Source organism: Engystomops pustulosus, chromosome 7, assembly GCF_040894005.1.
Source record: "Engystomops pustulosus chromosome 7, aEngPut4.maternal, whole genome shotgun sequence".
Lineage (NCBI taxonomy): Eukaryota > Metazoa > Chordata > Amphibia > Anura > Leptodactylidae > Engystomops > Engystomops pustulosus.
Window position 1 is genome coordinate 37,228,591 of NC_092417.1, and position 21,262 is coordinate 37,249,852.

Here is a 21,262-nt window from a genome sequence, read left to right on the forward strand (position 1 = left end):
TCAACTATTACATAAAGAAACCAGGGCATCAAAGACAAATTTCTCATCCAAAGATACAATACTAATTCTATCAAGTATTCTGTATTTCTACGATTTCTTAAGTCAGGCAGGACCTGGGTTAATAATTAACAAAAGAAAAGTAAAGCCAAAAGTAGTTAATGCCCCCAAAAATTACCATGTTTTGACAGAAAGGTGCATTGACCAAAGGTGCTCCCAAGTGAAAATGACTTCTCATCAGTCTGCCCAGTATGGTTTTCTTCCTTTCTCTTCTTCACCGGTTCCTTTTTCTTTGCTTGTTTAGGTTTTTTCGGATGGATCTGTGTGGTGACTGCTCGTTCTACAATAATCTTTTTCTAACCAGTTTGAAACCTACTTTTTTTGAATAGCGGGACATAAATGTCTACAGATGTGCTCACATCCAATGGCCTGGCTCTAAGTTTTATACAAATGTACTGTTTTGACAACATTTTTGAGGGTTAATACAAATTACTGCTTCTCTAAATATCATACTGAAGATGTACATTGTTCGAATCTGAGATTGGCTCCCGACATCTTCCAACTCTAAAGGTAGATATACACTCACCGGCCACTTTATTAGGTACACCATGCTAGTAACAGGTTGGACTCCCTTTTGCCTTCAGAACTGCCTCAATTCTTCGTGGCATAGATTCAACAAGGTGCTGGAAGCATTCCTCAGAGATTTTGGTCCATATTGACATGATGGCATCACACAGTTGCCGCAGATTTGTCGGCTGCACATCCATGATGCAAATCTCCCGTTCCACCACATCCCAAAGATGCTCTATTGGATTGAGATCTGGTGACTCTGGAGGCCATTTGAGTACAGTGAACATGGCGCATTATCCTGCTGAAAGTAGCCATCAGATGTTGGGTACATTGTGGTCATAAAGGGATGGACATGGTCAGCAACAATACTCAGGTAGGCTGTGGCATTGCAACGATGCTCAATTGGTACCAAGGGGCCCAAAGAGTGCCAAGAAAATATTCCCCACACCATGACACCACCACCACCAGCCTGAACCGTTGATACAAGGCAGGATGGATCCATGCTTTCATGTTGTTGACGCCAAATTCTGACCCTACCATCCGAATGTCGCAGCAGAAATCGAGACTTATCAGACCAGGCAACGTTTTTCCAATCTTCTACTGTCCAATTTCGATGAGCTTGTGCAAATTGTAGCCTCAGTTTCCTGTTCTTAGCTGAAAGGAGTGGCACCTGGTGTGGTCTTCTGCTGCTGTAGCCCATCTGCCTCAAAGTTCGACGTACTGTGCATTCAGAGATGCTCTTCTGCCTACCTTGGTTGTAACGGGTGGCGATTTGAGTCACTGTTGCCTTTCTATCAGCTCGAACCAGTCTGCCCATTCTCCTCTGACCTCTGGCATCAACAAGGCATTTCCGCCCACAGAACTGCCGCTCACTGGATGTTTTTTCTTTTTCGGACCATTCTCTGTAAAGCCTAGAGATGGTTGTGCGTGAAAATCCCAGTAGATCAGCAGTTTCTGAAATACTCAGACCAGCCCTTCTGGCACCAACAACCATGCCACGTTCAAAGGCACTCAAATCACTGATGCTCGGTTTGAACTGCAGGAGATTGTCTTGACCATGTCTACATGCCTAAATGCACTGAGTTGCCACCATGTGATTGGCTAATTAGAAATTAAGTGTTAACGAGCAGTTGGACAGGTGTACCTAATAAAGTGGCCGGTGAGTGTATAGAGTAAGGCCTCGTGCACAGAAACGAATGCTCGTCCAGGCTTCAACCTTCCATTTAAAGCCAAGCGGGTGCTTATGACCAGGTAGCATACACCAATATGGGGGCCATAAATTTAACTGCTGAGCCTTTTAATTGCAGGTATAATAACCCACGCTAATAGGTTCGGCAACAACTTACATCCTTTTCTTTCTCCATTCACATGAGAGTATTGTAGAGAGTATTGTACATATGGGTCCATTTATCTTATTTCATACAACTCTTGCTTCCCCCTTGAGAATACCTTATGGTCAGGTTTACATTTTTAATGAACCATCCCATGTATGGATTGTGGTGGCAAAAAGTTACCACTTTCCACCAATGTCTTTCACAAACGACCTTCTGACACCAAGTAGACCAAAAGCCTACTTGTTATCAGAACATAATCTATATATACTGTAGATAGATATATAAGATATATAGATAGACAAAAAGCTAGATAAATGAATGGATAGACAAATATATAGATAGGAAACAGACAAATTATAGGAGATGAATAACTAGACAGATAGATGATAGATACTGTATATAGACAGGAGATAGATGATAAGCATCTCCACCCGGGCATTCAACCAAGGGGTATTAAAGGAGCAATACATCCTCTGCCCACAAAGGTCCACAGCTCTGATTCTAGGGTACACCATTGTTACAAAAGCCCCACGTTCTGATGTTTTGTAGGGATCTCATAGTTCAGACCCCCATGATCCGCAAGGGGCTAACTTGTTGTCACTGGACAATCCTGTTGTGAGGCCATATACATTAGATGAATGTTAGTCAAACCGGATTTCTCCTTAATAGCTGATGGAAAAGGGGAAAGGGATAAGTTACAGTCTGACCCTATTGTTCTCTGGAGAGATAAGCTGCCACCAGTCGTCTAGCAGAGGACACCAATCCTGGTACATTGTTTGAGGTTGGTATTGTCCACCAGGCACATATATTCTTCCAATCCTATTCGCAGTACTAGAATACTTTATAACAAAAATATTAATAAAATGATAATTTAGAGAAAGTTTTGTACACAGATCTACTATCTGATATATTTTTAAAAATTGAGGTCTTAGAGTCAGGCCATTGATATATAATGGACCATTGATAATCAGATCGCAGATTTCCAATGGTTACATTACGAGTGACTTTTTCCCTGTCTAACTACCATTGAGTTTCTGGATTACTCCTCTTGGCTGATTAATGAATGTCATCCAAGACAAATGTGGAATTTAACACATTTTAACCCTGTCATAAACATGAACATAAGTGAACTGCCATTTACTTTATCAATGTTTATTTGATTGTTTTAAGCTTTTATAAACCTTTTTGTATTTTTCTCAAATTTGTAAAGTTTGCACAACAATACGGTGAAAGTGTATCAAAAGTGATGATATCCAGATATGAATTGTAATCTCCATGTCCTGTACAATACTAAACCAATCTGATTTATCTATGTTCTCATTTACAAACCTCCTGTTACCTGATGTTTTGTGTCATTCTATGTTCATATCTATATCCCACTATTCCATACAGACTTTGTAATAATCAAATAGATTTTTTTTCTGTTTCAACGCAAACACAAAACATAAAAAAAAAAAAGTACCAACTTTCTTAAAGAATGTGCTTTAAGTCTTGTCTGCTTGGAAACAAAGCCCCCAAACTTGTTGGAGCTTCAATGGACTAGCTGCATTGTTTCTGTAATGTCTCAGATGTTTTATGTGAACTTTTTGATGTAGGGTAACCTTAAAATAAATCAGCGACCTTCATGGTTTCTTATTGTTTCTAGAACTTTTTTATACTTTAGTTGCAAAGCGAATTGCAAGTTGCAGCAGTAAATCTTTTAGCAGTACCATATACAGCAGCTGCTGCAGTATTTTCGCTGTTACGTCTGCTGACTTTTCTGTGATTCACTCATCCCACAGTGTGAACTAGACTCTAGTGACAGGCTGTCTATTGTATCTCTCTGCAGTCATCTGACTGTGTGACTGTGAGTGCTTGCCCCTACCACCTAGAAAAATAGAAAAATGCAGATATCTACTGCGCTACCTAGAAAAGATTAGGCCAAAAAAACAGTATTTATATATTGAACATACATAAGAACTATGCATTTTTAGTAGTCCTTAGGATCCTCTTCACAACAATGGACTACGAAAAACATACATGAAAAAATTATATGATATATATATATATATATATATATATATATATATATCAGTCACAAAAATTTGATTAAAACATTGCTGTAAATGTTATTGTAAAAATATTAATTATTAAAAAAATTGCACCAGATATACAATATAGGTGTTCAATATACAGCTTTCATTATCTGTATCCACTTATATTATTTACAAACAGCTACAGTGATCCCTCCTTCTCAGTATAAAATTTGGTGGATGGTTTGGGTGGCCATAAGCCCCCTAGAAGGCTTGGGCCCCGGGCTAGCACCCAAACTGCCTATATTATAATCCACTACTGGTCAGACACATTCTGGGGTTAAGGGTTCGTTAATGAAATGCATTATAGATTGGGAAGGAACCGCTTACCCTATTTTAAGTCCAGGCAGCGTCAAATGGCGTGTACGCCGGACTAAATTGCTGGTGGCGCATGCGCATTACTGCAGTAGGATAGCAAGTATGAGAGAGACAAAGCTTCTGATGCTAGTCTCCATATTAGATCGGACTGTGGGAGAGGGGGATCTGTTATAGAAGGTGCATTGGAAGAGGAGACATGAGGGGATTGAGTAGAATGTATGTGAAATGGCTCTATTGGTAGAGATCCAAGATGTTGCTATAATGCAATAGAAAGCCTAGGTGTATACATAGATTTGATTGAATATTTTGTACTAATTAGTAATGCATTTTTCTTGGTTCTTGATCTCTGTCTTTGTTTGATTGACTATTCCTCTGAATATGGCGATGTCTTTTAGTGTAGTAGTGGATTTATTTTATTTTATTGAAAATATTCATTTATATTTCATAATAAGACCCCTGCAGGGCAGTTTTTTTTTTACATGTTTTCTTATTAATTTTATTTTCTTCCTTACAAGTTTTCCACTGTAACAGGGACATCTATAGGAGCCCCAGTTGATGTGCTTAGTGGTCATCTCTTTCCTACTATTTTGTTATTACATCATTACACAAATGAAATTTAGGAAATTTTTTTATCCTAGTCTAAAAGTAAAATCTTTAGTACTCCATAAGACCCTGACCATGACCTCTTTCTATGTCTTCATGTCCGTAAGCGCCATTGAAGAGCCACAGTCTGTACATAATACATCGTATAGATGTTACCTTTGGTTAGCTGTTTGTGCATCGTTGAAGCACTTCCCCCGGTGCTCGCTAGAGCTCATCCGTCAGAATGAAAATGGTGATGCAGCCTTTTTTCTGTGCCTTTAATTGGTGAGTTGCAGACCCAGTGGCAGAGAGAAGACCCCTGGGACAGCGTGCAGCATGGACATTTGCTCATTTGAGTGTGTTGGCTGCAGAGATGAGACAATCCTGCTGAGTCTGCACAGCTGAGATCTCTATCGCCTTGGCAGGACTGCCTTCTATTAACTCCTTTACTACTGTGATCAATCTAAACCCCATTCACTTTGGTTGTAATTGCAAAACAGAACTTGACTTTACTTTTTGACTTTTCTCTTTTTCTTGAAACAACTCATTGCTACATTTTATGAATGCGGTCAAATTCATAAAACATCATTTTACCCCTGAAGTCAATTCGACATAGGAGTGCATTGATCAAGACCATCATTTTTCTCACCGATTTTAGTGCACCAGTGTATCATGCGCCTTGTCATTGATTAGGCACTCAACCTCACTAGACTTGTCTCCAGTACGGGATTGGAATCAATTGTAGCACTCTTTTATCCAACAATACTTACGTAAAAACTTAATACATATGAACTTTTTCCAACCTTTGCCACACCCCTCTTCAAGAAGTGTGAGAAGCAGTAAAAAATTAAATTTGCTAAACCAAAATGCAAAACCGCGGTTTGCGCCTTGTTCTACTCCAAAAACTACTCCTTGATCAATGAACCCCAAAGACTAGTAAGGCTGGGTTCATATTAGTGCTGATATTTTTGTTTTTTGCCTATTTATAGAAATAAAAAAAAGTTTACATAACAGCACCCAATAGTCCCCATTGACTATCATTCGGCTCATCTACTCACTGTGACCGAAGTTCTGATGCTCTTGTGAATACGGCTCGAGACCAGACTCATCAGTGAAAATCGTCCATGTGCCATCTGTTTTAGAATGGACGATACACGGCTGCACTAATTACCATGCTTTTCATGGATCATGGACCCCTTTAACATTGCTTTTTCATGTAAAAAAAACAGTTTATTTACGTTCATTTAGCTTTAGGCTAGTTTCACACAGCAGTATTTTGGTCAGAATTTGGCATTAGTATTTGGAAGCCAAAATCAAGATTGGATCCAACAGACAAAAAGTAACAAGGAAAATTTTGTACATTCTGTGTTTAGGATCCATTCTTTTATTTTGGTTTCCAAATACTAATGCTAAATACTGATCAGAACACTGCTGGCCTAATACATATTTATACCAAATGTGGTTAAATGTCTTTAAAAAGTTGCATTGAAGTAATGTGCTATTTTTTACTGCTAAACACACAACTATTTCTAGCATTTCACTATCTTGGCATAAGCATAAAACTACTGCTAGTTCAAAGCCGTGCAAAACCAGATTTATGACTTTTTTTTTTAATGCATTTTATGTATTTTGCACCTTTTTGAAAAAAAGAAATCCCAGACTGCAATTAGAACATGAGAATATTTATTAGAGGTCCAAAGCCACTTTAATGGATCTAACGAACAGCAGCTCCAAAGACAGACACAGAACTGTCCCAAGGAGCTGCCTAATGATAAATTACCCCCAATAAGCTACATAGGGACCTACTGTAAATTGTCTGCATTAAAATCAACGACAAGAAATTAATCATCATAAAAATTGTATCCAAAAATGACACGACATGTACTTTGACTTTAAGGGACATTGTGTGAAAGTAATGTGAGTAATTTACAGTAGTTATTCTGTATGGCAGTTTTCATATTTTATAGCTGTTCTTCAGTCGCTGAAGCTATTACATGCCTCTCAGTATGTATTGATTACATTCTTCTAAAGTGCACATAAATCGCAGGGATGACTGCAGAAAGCTGTGTTGCAACTTCTGTGTGTACAGCACATCAGTGGTTATCGTGAACATTGCAATGACCACATGTATTGCTCCACTTTGTTCCCACATAATGGCGGAGAGGAATTAATCATTGTCCTTGATGGTGGATGATCTGGGATGTTGTGCTTTGCACCTTCCATAGGTTGGTCTAGTTTGCCACACCACAATATTTTCTGGCACATGGACTATTTCCTGCAAGGCCACCTCCCTTTTTATAAAGTACCCACCCCTTTTTCCAATGAGTCGGAAAAGGGCCTAAGTATGACCTATTCATCCTTTATAGATGAACTTCTAGGTTGATCTCATGTCCCAACGTCAACATGAATGACTGTCCTGGGCTATTTCCATCAGTCCCATTAATATTTTCCAAAGCTGTAGCACAAATACCAGAGTGCTGCTCCATTTGTGGCTAGCTGGTCAAGGTCTTGCAACTGAGGGAATCTCCATTCTGGCAGCTGGTGGCTCAAAAGGATGCTCAAACTGCCCTAATACCTTCCAATGGGTTTTGATATGGACTGGTAACTATACAATTAGGACGAATAACAAATGTCAATATTCCCTTAGGCTGTGCCATCAAACCTCACTTACTATGTTGTAGAAAATTTACCTTTTGAAACATGGATCTTGTGGTAGTGCAGCATCTGTTGCACAACTTTGGCATGTGGCATCAGGATTTTTTTTGTGCAGTGTCAGCTGTATGGACTTATTATGATCACATACATGGGTCTTTGTTTAATGTACTTTTTAGGCCTTTTTAAATCTCTGGATTTGAGATGTGTGGTGTACTTATGAAATAAAGTTTTGTATATATTTGTGTCAAGTTCTGCCCTTGTTCACACAACCTCAGGTTCTCTAATAACTAATAAATTCACAGTGTTGAGCTCAGAAGAAATTAGATCAAGACAATGTATGGTATAATATCTCAATCTCTGCCAACTGATGCCATGAAGGCTAGGCAGATGAGGAGAACTTTATTCACGTCACAAAAGATTTTACAGAAACCTTCAGTGGGCTGGACCTGGGCTTGGTTAGTTAAAGATAAGAAGTAATGTCCATAGTTCATTGGTTAGTAAATCATAGGCATTGCAGAAACAAAAGACATTCTCCTTGGAGTGGGCAGTATCGTAAATCAACCAAAGTTCACATTCTTTTCACTGCACAGGAGTGGGATATCACACTCCTGTGCACAATCTTTATCCCCAGCGTATGAAAATAAAAGCATTTTCATTAAACACATAACAATACTTCACATTTGCCTGTACACATTTTGCTTTCTTGAGAATTATTCACTATTCAAAAGGAGGGTGAAAACTTATTATTACTGTAATATCCCTTTAATGGTACAATACAGCTCATTACCTTCAATAGATCCCAGCTTCATAGATGTCTCTCTAATGGATGAACATGAAAAAACATTGGCCACATTCGCCTTAAGATGGTCAGGTCACAGCTTGTGTGAAACAAAGGCCTTTTTTTGTTGGCATGAAGTTTTCCTCCTAGAGAGATGTAGAAAACAAGAGTGTATATAATCAACTACAACCAAAACCACAAGCACACATTTTAGTGTGAGACAGATCCATGCTGCTCCACGGAAGAATAAAAATGTCAAACATGACTGTCAGACAAACCAGTCCCTAAATGGAAAAAGAAACCCAAAAACCATTGCTTAGTCCCAATGTTAAATATATATCTACCACCAGGATGAAGGATTGTAAACAAAGTTCACTGACATACTGGTGTGTGCCCCCTCTGGTAGGATCTGATCTACTTTTAGCTTTTTATAACCTAATTTTTACAATAAAAGGGATTATAAAATTATGCTAATGAGCCTGAGAGTCCCCTTAGGCTCATTTGCATCATTTTAACGTCTTTTATTCTTAAAAACAAGAGCATAAGCAGCTTGAATAAAAGTGGATCCTACCAGAGGGGGCACACACCAGTATGTCAGTGTGCTTGGTTTACAGTCCTTCATCCTGGTGGTAGATGTCCTTTAAAATGAAGAGGCTATTGTGGGCTATAAATCACAAGAACTCAGAGAAAGAAATTTCTTTTCACAGACATAACAAAAATGTATTTGGACGTCGGTGGTGAATATTGTAAGTTCTTTCACCTTGTATTCAGCCCATTATAGTCTGAGTTTGTTTTGGTGGTGGTGCCCCTATTATAGTACTAAAAACCATAAAAAGGGCTTTCCCAGTACCCTGGTTCTCCATGCTATCCCCTCTAGCACCCATCTTACCGGTTCTGGTTTCCCCAAAACATAGCTGCTGTCCAAGCAAAAACTATGTTCAGTCAAAAGAATAACAACAGCTGGGCTGCAAACAGAGCTGAAACATTAGACAGGTTCAGTGGGACGCCTGGGGTCTACCGCTCTACAACTTCATGCAAATATTAGCTGACACCCATTCATAAATTCCAAAAACACAGATAACTTTCAGTAGTAACTTGCTTACTAGCCCTGGCCTTGGACTGTTAAGGTCCTGAAAGCCGTGTCCATGACCTGCTGACCAGGCAGTCCTTGGGTTACATACAAGATAGCTTCTGTAGGTTTGTTCTTAAGTTGAAGTTGTATGTAAGTTGGAACTGTATATTTTATAATTGTAGCTCCACCCATTTTTTTTTGGTCTCCGTGACAATTGGATTTTAAAAATGTTGGATTGTCATAACAATAAAGTTATTACAGACACCTGTGATAACTGTTATAGCTGATTATTGTAGTCTGGGGCTAAAGTACAGTAAATTACAAATATCCAGAGGTCCGTTTGTAACTAGGCGTCATCAGTAAGTTGGGTGTTCTTAAGTAGGGGACCGCCTGTATATTGCAACCAGGTGGTCTCATCTCGTCTCATTCAATGCTTCTGTATTCACAATCCATATGATGGCTTAGATGCTAGTGGATTCACTTATGGTCCAGCCTAAACCTGCAGTAATTATATCAATATCTAAAGAAGTCAAGGCACAGGTCATTTGTAACACATTTTTATGAGCACAGGACAAGTTTATCTGCCTACATACAATATATATATATATATATATATATATATACTTACTAATCACTATTGTTGAGCAATATTGTTGAAGTTTAGATTTATGCCAAACTTTGCCGGTTCAGATCCCCTGGACCCAAACCTGAACTTTATCAGAAGTTTGGGTCTCAAACTTATTTATCTTCTTTATCCGAAGTTCGACTAACCCCCCCCCCCCCTTCCCAAAGGTAACAGCATTTAAATCAGTGTTGTCACAAACAACATTTTAGGGATAACCATGGGCCCGATGACAGGAGCAACAACCCTCCCAAATATGTAGCTGCGCCCGTGTTACATTGATTCAAATGATGCTGGTGGGATTTTAAGAGTTAACACCAGAGATCAATGCTGAATAGTTGTTACTAGCAGGGTTTTTGGTAAGGGTTTTACGGGCTCCGAACCGAAATTTTGTGTGGTTGATCCAGCTCACAGAGGGTGATGATTATCCTCACCTGGTGCACAGGAAAAGCCTAAGGCTACTACAGGCTGCTACAGCTACTTCAAATGGAAAGAGGACCCGGCACTCACGATTTAGGTGAAGAAATCCGACATAGCGATCACAAATTCAGGTACATTGTAATATTAGCGATCGACGCGTTTGTCATGATCATGACAAAGGCTATACTCCGAAACGTGACGATCGCTAATATTACAATGTACCTGAATTTGTGATCGCTATGTCGGATTTTAACCAATAAAGAAAAGGATGTCTTCACCTAAATCGTGAGTGCCGGATCCTCTTTCCAAATTTTGTGTGGTCCATTACTACAGATCATGTTAGCTTCTTCTTTTCATTTTCAAAAAATTGGATTATGTGTTGAGCTGTAGCGATCAGTCCTGCTTGTTCCTTGCCGAACATTCATTCTATAATGAAATTTTGACACTTCTATGTTTTACAAATCCTTTTGCTTCTTAGAGAAGCTATTGAACTAGAAAAACTTCTCTGATATGATTTCCTGCCATGTCGTGGTGGAATACTTGGACCTACTGTGCAGAAGCATAATAGGAACATGTTACACAAACAGATTATGGAGAATATTTCACAAATAAAATCCGCATGCAATCTGCATACCATGCATGAGAATGAGATTTCCTTAATATTCATATGTGTAGGTAAATGTACAGATTTCCAGCATCTGATCTCCTTCGGAAATCTCATGCCTTTTTTTTAGGGGGAAAAATAATTAGCACCTTTATGGAGCAGTGAGGGTAAACCATGTGCAGAACTGCTGCAATTGATTTCTTCCTCCATTCATTGTTGGAAGTGGTGGATAATGGGCTCAAGTCTTCTAGAGAGCCCATGGCCACCCAAACCACCCACCAAATTTTATACTGAGAAGGACCTTCACCCATGAAATCCTTATACGTCTGTTCCTGCTCTCAATACACATGTACACAAGAGCCCTTCCATTTTGAAGGTGCTCTAAAGCCAAAACCACAGATTGAAACCAGCTGAAGGGACACATTCTCCATTTTTCAAGAAGCTGATTCTAGTATCATATATACAATGTCAGACTGGGTTTCCTTAGGCCCAGCAGAGAAAATCAATTTGGTGGCCCACTCTTCATTTTATCCTAGGAAATATACTCTAGCAGTCTCCAAATTGGGGTGTTTTTTTGATGGACCTCTAGGGTTCAGAATTGGGTTGAGACAGGGCCCACCGGAGGATCCTATGGTTCTCTGGTGGGCCAGTCCGACACTGCACATATAGGAAGTGATTTCTAGACTTGTTAGTGCTATTATATTCATACAGTCTTAATCCGCCCCAATCTGTGAATTCTAAACCACAGACAAAGACTTATATACAATGTTCAGTTACCAGAGGACAAGTGATACTTTGATGCTGTAGAAGAACATAACTAAAGAAACTTTGTAGTTTCTGGTGTTGTCTTCCTGCTTTATTAATTTCTACTTTCTTTAAATGCTCCCAAGAAGTTTACAAGGAAGGTAAGACAAAGGAGAACCGAACCCGAGCCCATGACTGACCTAGAATGCATCCTCTCCGGCTACATATCAAGATGATCAGTCCATGATGACTATATAGGTCATAAATAGAAACACAACTGACCTGAATTGTTAAAAGACTGAATGATAAAATTCACAAAATACAATGTAACATTGAGCAGTTGTGTTATATGTATTGTTTGTTGTGCTTGCTGTACTTGATATGTAGCCTGCTTGTCCCGAGTCTGCCGCATGTCTTACTTGGTGTGAGCGCATTTCGTATTGCTCCTATGAAACAAGATCCTCCTATTTCATCTCACATGTTTTATGTCATGATGTCTGTTGATTCATATGTATAATGTAATGTAATGAGAGAAATTAAGACGAAAATCTGGATCTTTCCTTACAAAAACATTTAGGGGCATGGGAATTGTTATACATATGAAGCATCTCTATTCCTCTTTCTTTTCTTATAACATCTATAGAAAGATTCGAGGACATTGTGGGATTCAAGTTTTTCCCCTTTTATCTTTTTTTGGCTCAGTTTGTTGATTATTTTTCTCTGTTACACTACAGGCATCGCAAGGAGGTGGACATAGAACATTACTCTATGGCCATGCGATCTTACTGCGACATTCATTCAGTGGGATGGTGAGTATTTGGTGGTCTGGGGTACTGGTTAGGAATATGTTGGTTTTGTTAATATTCTGTAAAATGATTCCAGCCATTGTTAAAGCATGTTCTATTCTGAATGCAGCTATAAGAAATCAGTGACCAAATGAAGTGCTGACTATATGCAGGTTTCCATTAACTAAATTTGCATTTGGTTTCTGTACAATCAATGTATATGTGTGTATAATATATATATAGTAAATTACCGCATGTAACAATAATGCATAACAGTATTTTATCATCTGAGAATAGTAAGAAAATCTGTACATTGACAAGCCAGGTCCGGCATAGCTGTTTTTATTTAAAGAGGTTGTTAAAGGGGTTTTTAAATGAGGATATTAAGGGGAGGGGTGCAAAAATTACAAATGTGTTGGGCTACATTCACATCTTGTTTTATGGAAATGTTTAGCATATACAATAGGAAAGATCCTGGGGTATACATTGAGTACATCCATAGACATATACGGGTAGATGGAAGATCCTGGGGTAGATCCTTTTTTCCACCGTCTGCACCGTATATATGTTGTCCAGATGGAAAGCCAAAGCAAGCTACATCTTTCCTTCTTGTGCCCTCTTGCTGAGTAACCGATTTGATCAGCAGAGGCCAGAATACCCTATAGGGATGGATTGCATGTATTCGTGGCCTCCACTGAGCAAACACCCTGGGAGGTCCCCAGTGATGTGACTGTTTCTTCCACTTACCCAGGGCTGCTGAAACTCTGTGTTTTACAAACAGCTTCACTTTTGTTGAATATCCTTTTATTAGTGTTTTGTCCTGAAGTCTATATTTTATTTTAGTTTTTATTAATTATTTTTTATACTAATTATGTGATATGATCTTAATCCACCCTACAGTACTTGACGTGTCTGACGACGTCAAGATCCCTTACAGATAAACTTGCTTTTGATGTTGGACTGCAAGATACAGCAACAGGTAATTGGCTTCAGCATACAGTATGTCCATGGTTGGTCATTATTGTTATTCGAGTCGTACATAGTAAGATATTGGAAAGTCTGATGCTATCAAGCATTTCTGGTGTTGGCAGAGAAAACTTGGCTCATTCAGCACCCTCTTTTTGTTACCAAACAGTAACAGCAATGCACCACTTTCTGATACTTTCCGATCTTTCTGATACAATTGTTCTCCATTATTTTATATAAATGGCCTGGTCCACTACACATCCACTTCTTCTTCTACTCGAGTGCATCTCCTGATGTATCATGCAGTGATACTCTCTCCATATTTGGTATAGGATAGAATAAAGGGTCTTAGTCAGGGTGTAACTGCGCAGATAGCTGCCATAGCAGCTGCTATGGGCCCACAGTATAATGGGGGCCCATCATGTGACCAGCCACACTAAAGAATAGAGGATGTGCACCATTATACACATATTATGCTGCACATTGTGCATGTGTCTTAGTCAGGGCGTAACTGCACAGATAGCTGCCATAGCAGCTGCTATGGGGCCCACAGTATAATGGGGGCCCATCATGTGACCTGCCACACTAAAGAATAGAGGATCTGCACCATTATACACATATTATGATGCACATTGTGCATGTGTGTGCGTATGTTGTATGTCTGTATATGCTGTATGTGTGTATATGGTGCTATATTTATGTGTTCGTATATGGTGTGTATATACTCTATATTTCTTTGTTTATGCTGTATGTAAGTATATGATGTGGGTAAACGTGTGTGTACAAATATGTATATTTTTTAAGGGGGAAGAGGGGTACCCACTCGGAAGTCTTCCATGGGGCCCTGCCTCCTAGTTACGCCCCTATTCTTAATCTGCAGGATCAGTCTATTCTGGGTTTGTTTGAGGTCTGTTAGAAATACCGACTGATAGATATGTATATAGATATAAACATATTTTTTTTAAAAAAAGGACTTCCAGTAATAATTATTTGTTAGGATATTAAAAAGAGAAGATGGTGCCAAGTCTACTGACCAAATTATTAAGAACTTTATATGTATAAATTTACATTATTTAGACATTCACAAGGAAGATGTTAGAACATTTATCTATTGGAGTTTTATAAGGAGTTTTTTTCCTTCTATACCGTGACAAGATATAGTCACAGAATATTTGTTTTCTATCTGTAGGAGAGGCTTGCTGGTGGACAATACATCCTGCATCCAAGCAAAGATCAGAAGGAGAGAAAGTTCGTATTGGCGATGACTTGATTTTAGTCAGTGTGTCCTCTGAAAGATACCTAGTAAGTGTCCGGTATTTGGATAAGAAAATACTTCATTGTCTGTCAATAAAAATCTATGCTACTTCTGACTATTATAGATTTTAAATACAGCAAAATGTATGTGTAGAATGACTAGTATTGTGGAGCCAGATAGTGGTAGATGATAGTACTAGCCAGAGTGATGAGATATAAGTAACAAGTAATAAGTCATAAGTTACACGGATACAAACTACAGTAGTTGGACTAAATAACGAGAGAGCTTTTTGGTAGTAACCATATAACCTTTACCCTAACAAAGGGAGGGGAGAGAGATATACATTCAATTAAGCAAAAAATAACAATTGTTGTCCCCTCATTGGGTCCAGTAACCGTATGGCAATTCATATCTGACATTGCTCTAGTACATATATATTAGGCAGCATGCACACGAACGTATGCCGTATCCGGGCGGACATACGTCCGTCGCCATGGAGAGGAGGAGGGGTGACCCCTCCTGTCTCCATAGAGATCCACAGCGTAGGGGCAGTAACACGGGGAAAGATAGGAAATGTCCTATCTCTTTCCCGTGTACGGAGCAGTATGGTGCCACACATGTGCGGCAACGTATCGCTCCGTGTGGCCATTGCCGTCTATGGTGGGACGTATGTACGGCCGCAAGTTTGTGCCCGTACATACATCCCCCATTCGTTTGGGTGCATGGGCCTTTACTCTACACACACAATACCCAAATGTGATCATTTTAATATGCACATAATTGTCACATGAAAAGTTGTTTTAACTAATATAAAAGTTATGTTTTAGTGATTCAAAGGATTAAAGTTGCCGATTTGGCATTTGATGATATTTGAGCACAAGTAGAATTTGCTTTATAATCCCTCTGCCCTATTGTGTGTGCTTCAGGCAGTGGATTTAGAATATTTTGCTGCATCATTATATTATGTCAAACTAGAACACCTTTGTCTTGTAGCATCTATCCATATCGAATGGAATGGGCAATATCCAGGTGGATGCCTCGTTTATGCAGACCCTCTGGAATGTGCATCCAACATGCTCCGGGAGCAGCGTGGAAGAAGGTGAGTTCATCATCATTAGCGCTGGACCATGACGCCTGTCTCTGAGACATATTGCTTAGCTGTGCGGAGTGACAGGACACCGTTAGTTAACTTTAGCAATGTATTATCTGTATTAGGTTTCCCGGGCTTGTTAATATTGCAAATTAGAATGTTAATGACTATACTAGTTATTGTGCATATTTCCCTCGTTGTTGTACTTGGTGGGTTTGTAAAAGGGGGGGGGGGGGACTTTCAATAAAAATATCTGATTTAAAAAAAAAAATATTGCAAATATCATACTTTGCTTTGTATACTTAATTGCCGTAAAAATTCGATAAACATTTGAATTTTTCAGTTTTTCTTATTAAGTATCATGAAAAAGTCACTTTGAGAAAACTGTAAGTAAATGTTGGGGAATAGCTATTGTATGAACAGGGAAAACTCTGGCAATTAAGGGGACATTGCCACCACAGTGCCCAAACAGTATCGGTACAAATGTAATTGTGTTCAATAATTCCCTTATGCATATTGCTGCTGCCACCATTCCTGCACAATAACTTTTATTTCATTGCACTGCTGTCTGAAGGTCCAGGCAAGGAGGCGGAGTATCTCCGCCATACAGTCAAGCTGCCCTGCCTCCTCCCAGCCACTCACACTCCTTACCCTACCCCCAACCAGTGATGTCATCCTCCTCTTTAATAATAATTCCTTTATTTATATAGCGCACACAGATTACGCAGCGCTGCACAGAGCTTGTCAGATAAGTCCCTGTCCCCATAGGCCTCACAATGTAATAACTCTTTGGAGTTTCGGGAATGCATAAGTTGGACGCCGGCCTTCTCGGCTGTCTCAATCACGGCAGTGCATGGTTATTGTGGTGATCTACTGAAGTGGCGCATGCACAGAGTGCCCTGTGTCCACTGAACCTCTAAAGGGGAGGATGACAGTTGTGAGCTGGGTAAGGATTGTGGGTGGCTGACAGAAGGCAGGGCAGCTTGACTGTATAACATAGTTCCTCTGCCCTCTCGGCTGAATCTTCAGGCAGATATTAGTGTGACTAGGACTACTACTTTATTATACGTTCCCTTTAAAGGACCCAAATCAAAGTTAAAGTCTAGGTACCTAAAGCTCTGAACTGTAGTACAAGGAATCTTTTGCTTCTTGTGCTCAGATTTTAACCCATTAAACTTCCAGCCCCCTCAGGTCTATCCCTGGTCATGTGATGTCACACAGGTGCATGGCTGTTGTATCCCTGGTCATGTGATGTCACTCAGGTGCGCGGCTCGTTATATCCTTGGTCAAGTGATGTCACACAGGTGTACGGCTTGTTGTATCCTTGTTCATGGGATGTCACTCAGGTGCACGGCTGTTGTAGCCATGGTCATGTGATGTCACACAGGTTCACGGCTCATTATATCCTTGGTCAAGTGATGTCACACAGGTGCACGGCTGTTGTATCCCTGGTCATGTGATGTCACTCAGGTGCGCGGCTCGTTATATCCTTGGTCAAGTGATGTCACACAGGTGTACGGCTTGTTGTATCCTTGTTCATGGGATGTCACTCAGGTGCACGGCTGTTGTAGCCATGGTCATGTGATGTCACACAGGTTCACGGCTCATTATATCCTTGGTCAAGTGATGTCACACAGGTGCACGGCTGTTGTATCCCTGGTCATGTGATGTCACACAGGTGCACGGCTCATTATATCCTTGGTCATGTGATGTCACACAGGTGTACGGCTTGTTGTATCCCTGTTCATGGGATGTCACACAGGTATATGGCTTGTTGTATCCCTGGTCATGTGATGTCACACAGGTGCACGGCTGTTGTATCCCTGGTCATGTGATGTCACACGGTTGCACTGCTCATTATATCCTTGGTCATGTGATGTCACACAGGTGTACGGCTTGTTGTATCCCTGTTCATGGGATGTCACACAGGTGTATGGCTTGTTGTATCCCTGATCATGTGATGTCACACAGGTGCACGACTTGTTATATCACAGCAAGTAATCAGAGCCATGCGATATAACCAGCTGTGCACCTGTGTGATATCACATGACCAGGGACCGACTCACAAAACCGCGAGGAATCAATATAGAAAGTATTTTGGAAATTTCTATAACTTTTCATTGGACAAACAGTATCTGTTATTTGCAGAAAGTGGACAAACCCTTTAAGGATTTATTCTACCAATTATTGTAAGTTAAAAAAAAGAGTTTTACAAGTTCCTATTGTAGATTATATTAAAAGTCTAGAAACAAAACGTCCTCATGTCAGTCGGTCTCTGGAGCCCCAGAGATACAGATTGATTAGAGCCCTCTGTTCTTTGGTTGTGAGACGCAGAGAGTTTGTCTGAACCACAGTCTCTGTTTAATGGGCTGAAACGCCAAATCTACCATTAGCATTGAAATTGACAGGAGCAGCAATATCCCTGTGTATTTTATCATGTGGAGCTGAATGCCCTGAGGATGCGGCTATGACGCACACTGATAAGTGTCACATCCACGTAACCTTTCATAAACTCTGCTATTCTGCTCTCATTTGATTTGTCTTCAGTAAATGTCACGCGTACATTTTTAGCCAAATGATTTAATCCTGTAGCCTAACCACGATACGGAGAAATGGAAGCCTGATTGGAGGAATAGGAAACGGGAATAAATAGGAATTTTTTTTGTGTGTGTACAGATGTTGAATTGCATTTTGACTATTAAACCTTTTTCAAATAAAATTTATCAATTTCCAAAGTTAAATATTTATGTATAATAATTCATTTTTTGGACAACTAATATCTATGCAAATGAGCAGACACCTTTACTGCATTGTGAAAAGAATGATGAAATATTAGTGTATTCCTTAAAGGGGTTGTACCAACTATTTAAGTTATGCCCAATCCTGTATAAGGTGGTCAACTTCTGGCATCCCCACCACTCACAAAAACAGGGTGTCACTTTCTCAATCATGGGAGAAGCATATGCTCAATTCCATTGTATGGGAGTATTGGATATCACTCAGCTCAGCTATCAACGGCACTCTTATAGACATTGAAGGAGAAGGCAGGAGATAGGAGAGCGCTGTGCTCAGCAATTTTTACTATTGAATGGAGCAATAGGATGCATACTCAACCCATTGCGATTCTCATTCTCCAGACTGCTGGGTCTCCTGTTTTCTTATACCAGACCCTTATTTTCCACATTGTGGGGGTCCCATTTTCATGATTACTGGGACCCAGCAGTCAGACCCCAGTCAGAATCTGCTCGTTATCCGCTATTGTGTTGATAAGGCATTTAAATTGTTGTTATTACCTATTTAACTTTTTTTTCTGGGTGGAGCCGTGAGAGGATTTGCTTTTTTGGAGGGAGAGCTGTTTTTGTTGTTTCCGTATTATTCATTACCTTTTTGATAACTTTTTTTATACCAATTTTTGGGAGGTTAGATAACCAAAACACAATACGAATACTGTGATTTACTTATTTTTTTTTTAATTTTTCAGAAAACAGATTTGCCTTTTAGAAGTTAGATAAAACTCAGCTAAAACATGTTTATTGTATCCATATTGACAAAATCTTACTTATTGTACTTTGCTTAATACTCATTTGCAAAATGTAATTAATGATATTGATAATAATAGACTGTAAGCTCTTGTGTCACCCCCTCATCCTCATAGAGTGTAAGCTCTTGTGTCACCCCCTCATCCTCACAGACTGTAAGCTATTGTGTCACCCCCTCATCCTCATAGACTGTAAGCTCTTGTGTCACCCCCTCATCCTCATAGACTGTAAGCTCTTGTGTCACCCCCTCATCCTCATAGACTGTAAGCTCTTGTGTCACCCCCTCATCCTCATAGACTGTAAGCTCTTGTGTCACCCCCTCATCCTCATAGACTGTAAGCTCTTGTGTCACCCCCTCATCCTCATAGACTGTAAGCTCTTGTGTCACCCCCTCATCCTCATAGACTGTAAGCTCTTGTGTCCCCCCTCATTCTCATAGACTGTAAGCTCTTGTGTCACCCCCTCATCCTCATAGACTGTAAGCTCTTGTGTCACCCCCTCATCCTCATAGACTGTAAGCTCTTGTGTCACCCCCTCATCCTCATAGACTGTAAGCTCTTGTGTCACCCCCTCATCCTCATAGACTGTAAGCTCTTGTGTCACCCCATCATCCTCATAGACTGTAAGCTCTTGTGTCGCCCCCTCATCCTCATAGACTGTAAGCTCTTGTGAGCAGGGCCCTCACTCCTATTGTTCCATATGACTGTTATTTGTACGGAAGCTACAGAATATGATGGCACTATATAAATAAAGATTATTATTATAATTTACATTAATGATAACAATAAGTTTCTCTTTAAGGCTACTTTATTTTACACTTTTATATTTCAGGGTATCTTCTTGGTGGACACGTGGTCCGGTTTTTCCACGGTCACGATGAATGTTTGACGATCCCATCAACTGACCAAGCAGAAGCTCAGCATAGGTAACAATGGAGGAAATTGGGATTTAATTGTATATTTTAGAAGCTTGAAACTTGTATCAACATACTGTATATAGATGCATATTCCATAGATGTACAAAACTTAAAAAGTGCACATTTCTTGTATTGATAAAAAAAATTGCCTTCTAACCTGTGTATTAAAGCAAACCTGTCACCAGGAAAGTGATTTTCAGATGGTGACAGGTTCCAACAGCCTATGCTACACTGATTTTAAAAATGTCAGCATTCTGAATTGGTTCAGTACTTTATATAAGTTTAATTTACATTACCTGGTTCCCTGCCAGCAGCATGTGGTGAGGCCCGAGGTAGGGGCACAGCTAGAGCCTATGGGGCAGATTTACTTACCCGGCCCATTCGCGATCCAGCGGCGCGTTCTCTGCTCTGGATTCGGGTCCGGACGGGATTTATGAAGGCAGTTCCTCCGCTGTCCACCAGGTGGCGCTGCTGCGCTGAAAATCATCTCCACGCGCCGGAATGCACCACCTCGGACCAGGTGAAGGTAAGCGCTCCCCAAGCGACACTTTTTCGGTTTTTAAATGCGGCGGTTTTTCTGAATACTTCGGGTTTTCGTTCGGCCACGCCCCCCGATTTCCGTTGCGCGCATGCCGGCGCCGATGCGCCACAATCCGATCGCGTGCGACACAATCCCGGGGCAATTCAGGTACAATCAGCGCAAATCGGAAATATTCGGGCAACACGTCGGGAAAACGCGATTCGGGCCCTTAGTAAATGACCCCCTATGTGTGCCTAAATTGCCTCATGCATACCTCCTCTACTCTATGTCATCCCCTTTTCATGACAGGAAGTGGGGAGGGTGAGGGAGCTGGATAAGTTTGGTGGAGGGGAGACTGACACAGGCACATCGACAGGGACTCCCCAGAGGCTGCAGCTGGAATACCCCACACACACACACACA

At 40.2% G+C, this 21,262-nt stretch overlaps 1 protein-coding gene across 15 annotated transcripts in view; it reads left to right on the top strand.

The window, feature by feature from the left end:
• RYR3 (ryanodine receptor 3) overlaps nucleotides 1-21,262 on the top strand; it is a 434,191-nt gene that overhangs the window by 176,372 nt on the left and 236,557 nt on the right. For 13 of the 15 annotated variants that reach the window (XM_072115452.1, XM_072115453.1, XM_072115457.1 and 10 more), the window contains 5 exons: nucleotides 12,503-12,577; nucleotides 13,454-13,532; nucleotides 14,709-14,821; nucleotides 15,768-15,873; nucleotides 20,235-20,328. In XM_072115452.1, coding sequence (XP_071971553.1) covers nucleotides 12,503-12,577; nucleotides 13,454-13,532; nucleotides 14,709-14,821; nucleotides 15,768-15,873; nucleotides 20,235-20,328 — 467 coding nt within the window. Of the gene's footprint in view, nucleotides 1-11,914; nucleotides 11,930-12,502; nucleotides 12,578-13,453; nucleotides 13,533-14,708; nucleotides 14,822-15,767; nucleotides 15,874-20,234; nucleotides 20,329-21,262 lie in introns of all 15 variants that reach the window. The other 2 variants (XM_072115455.1, XM_072115467.1) reach the window with 1 other exon arrangement.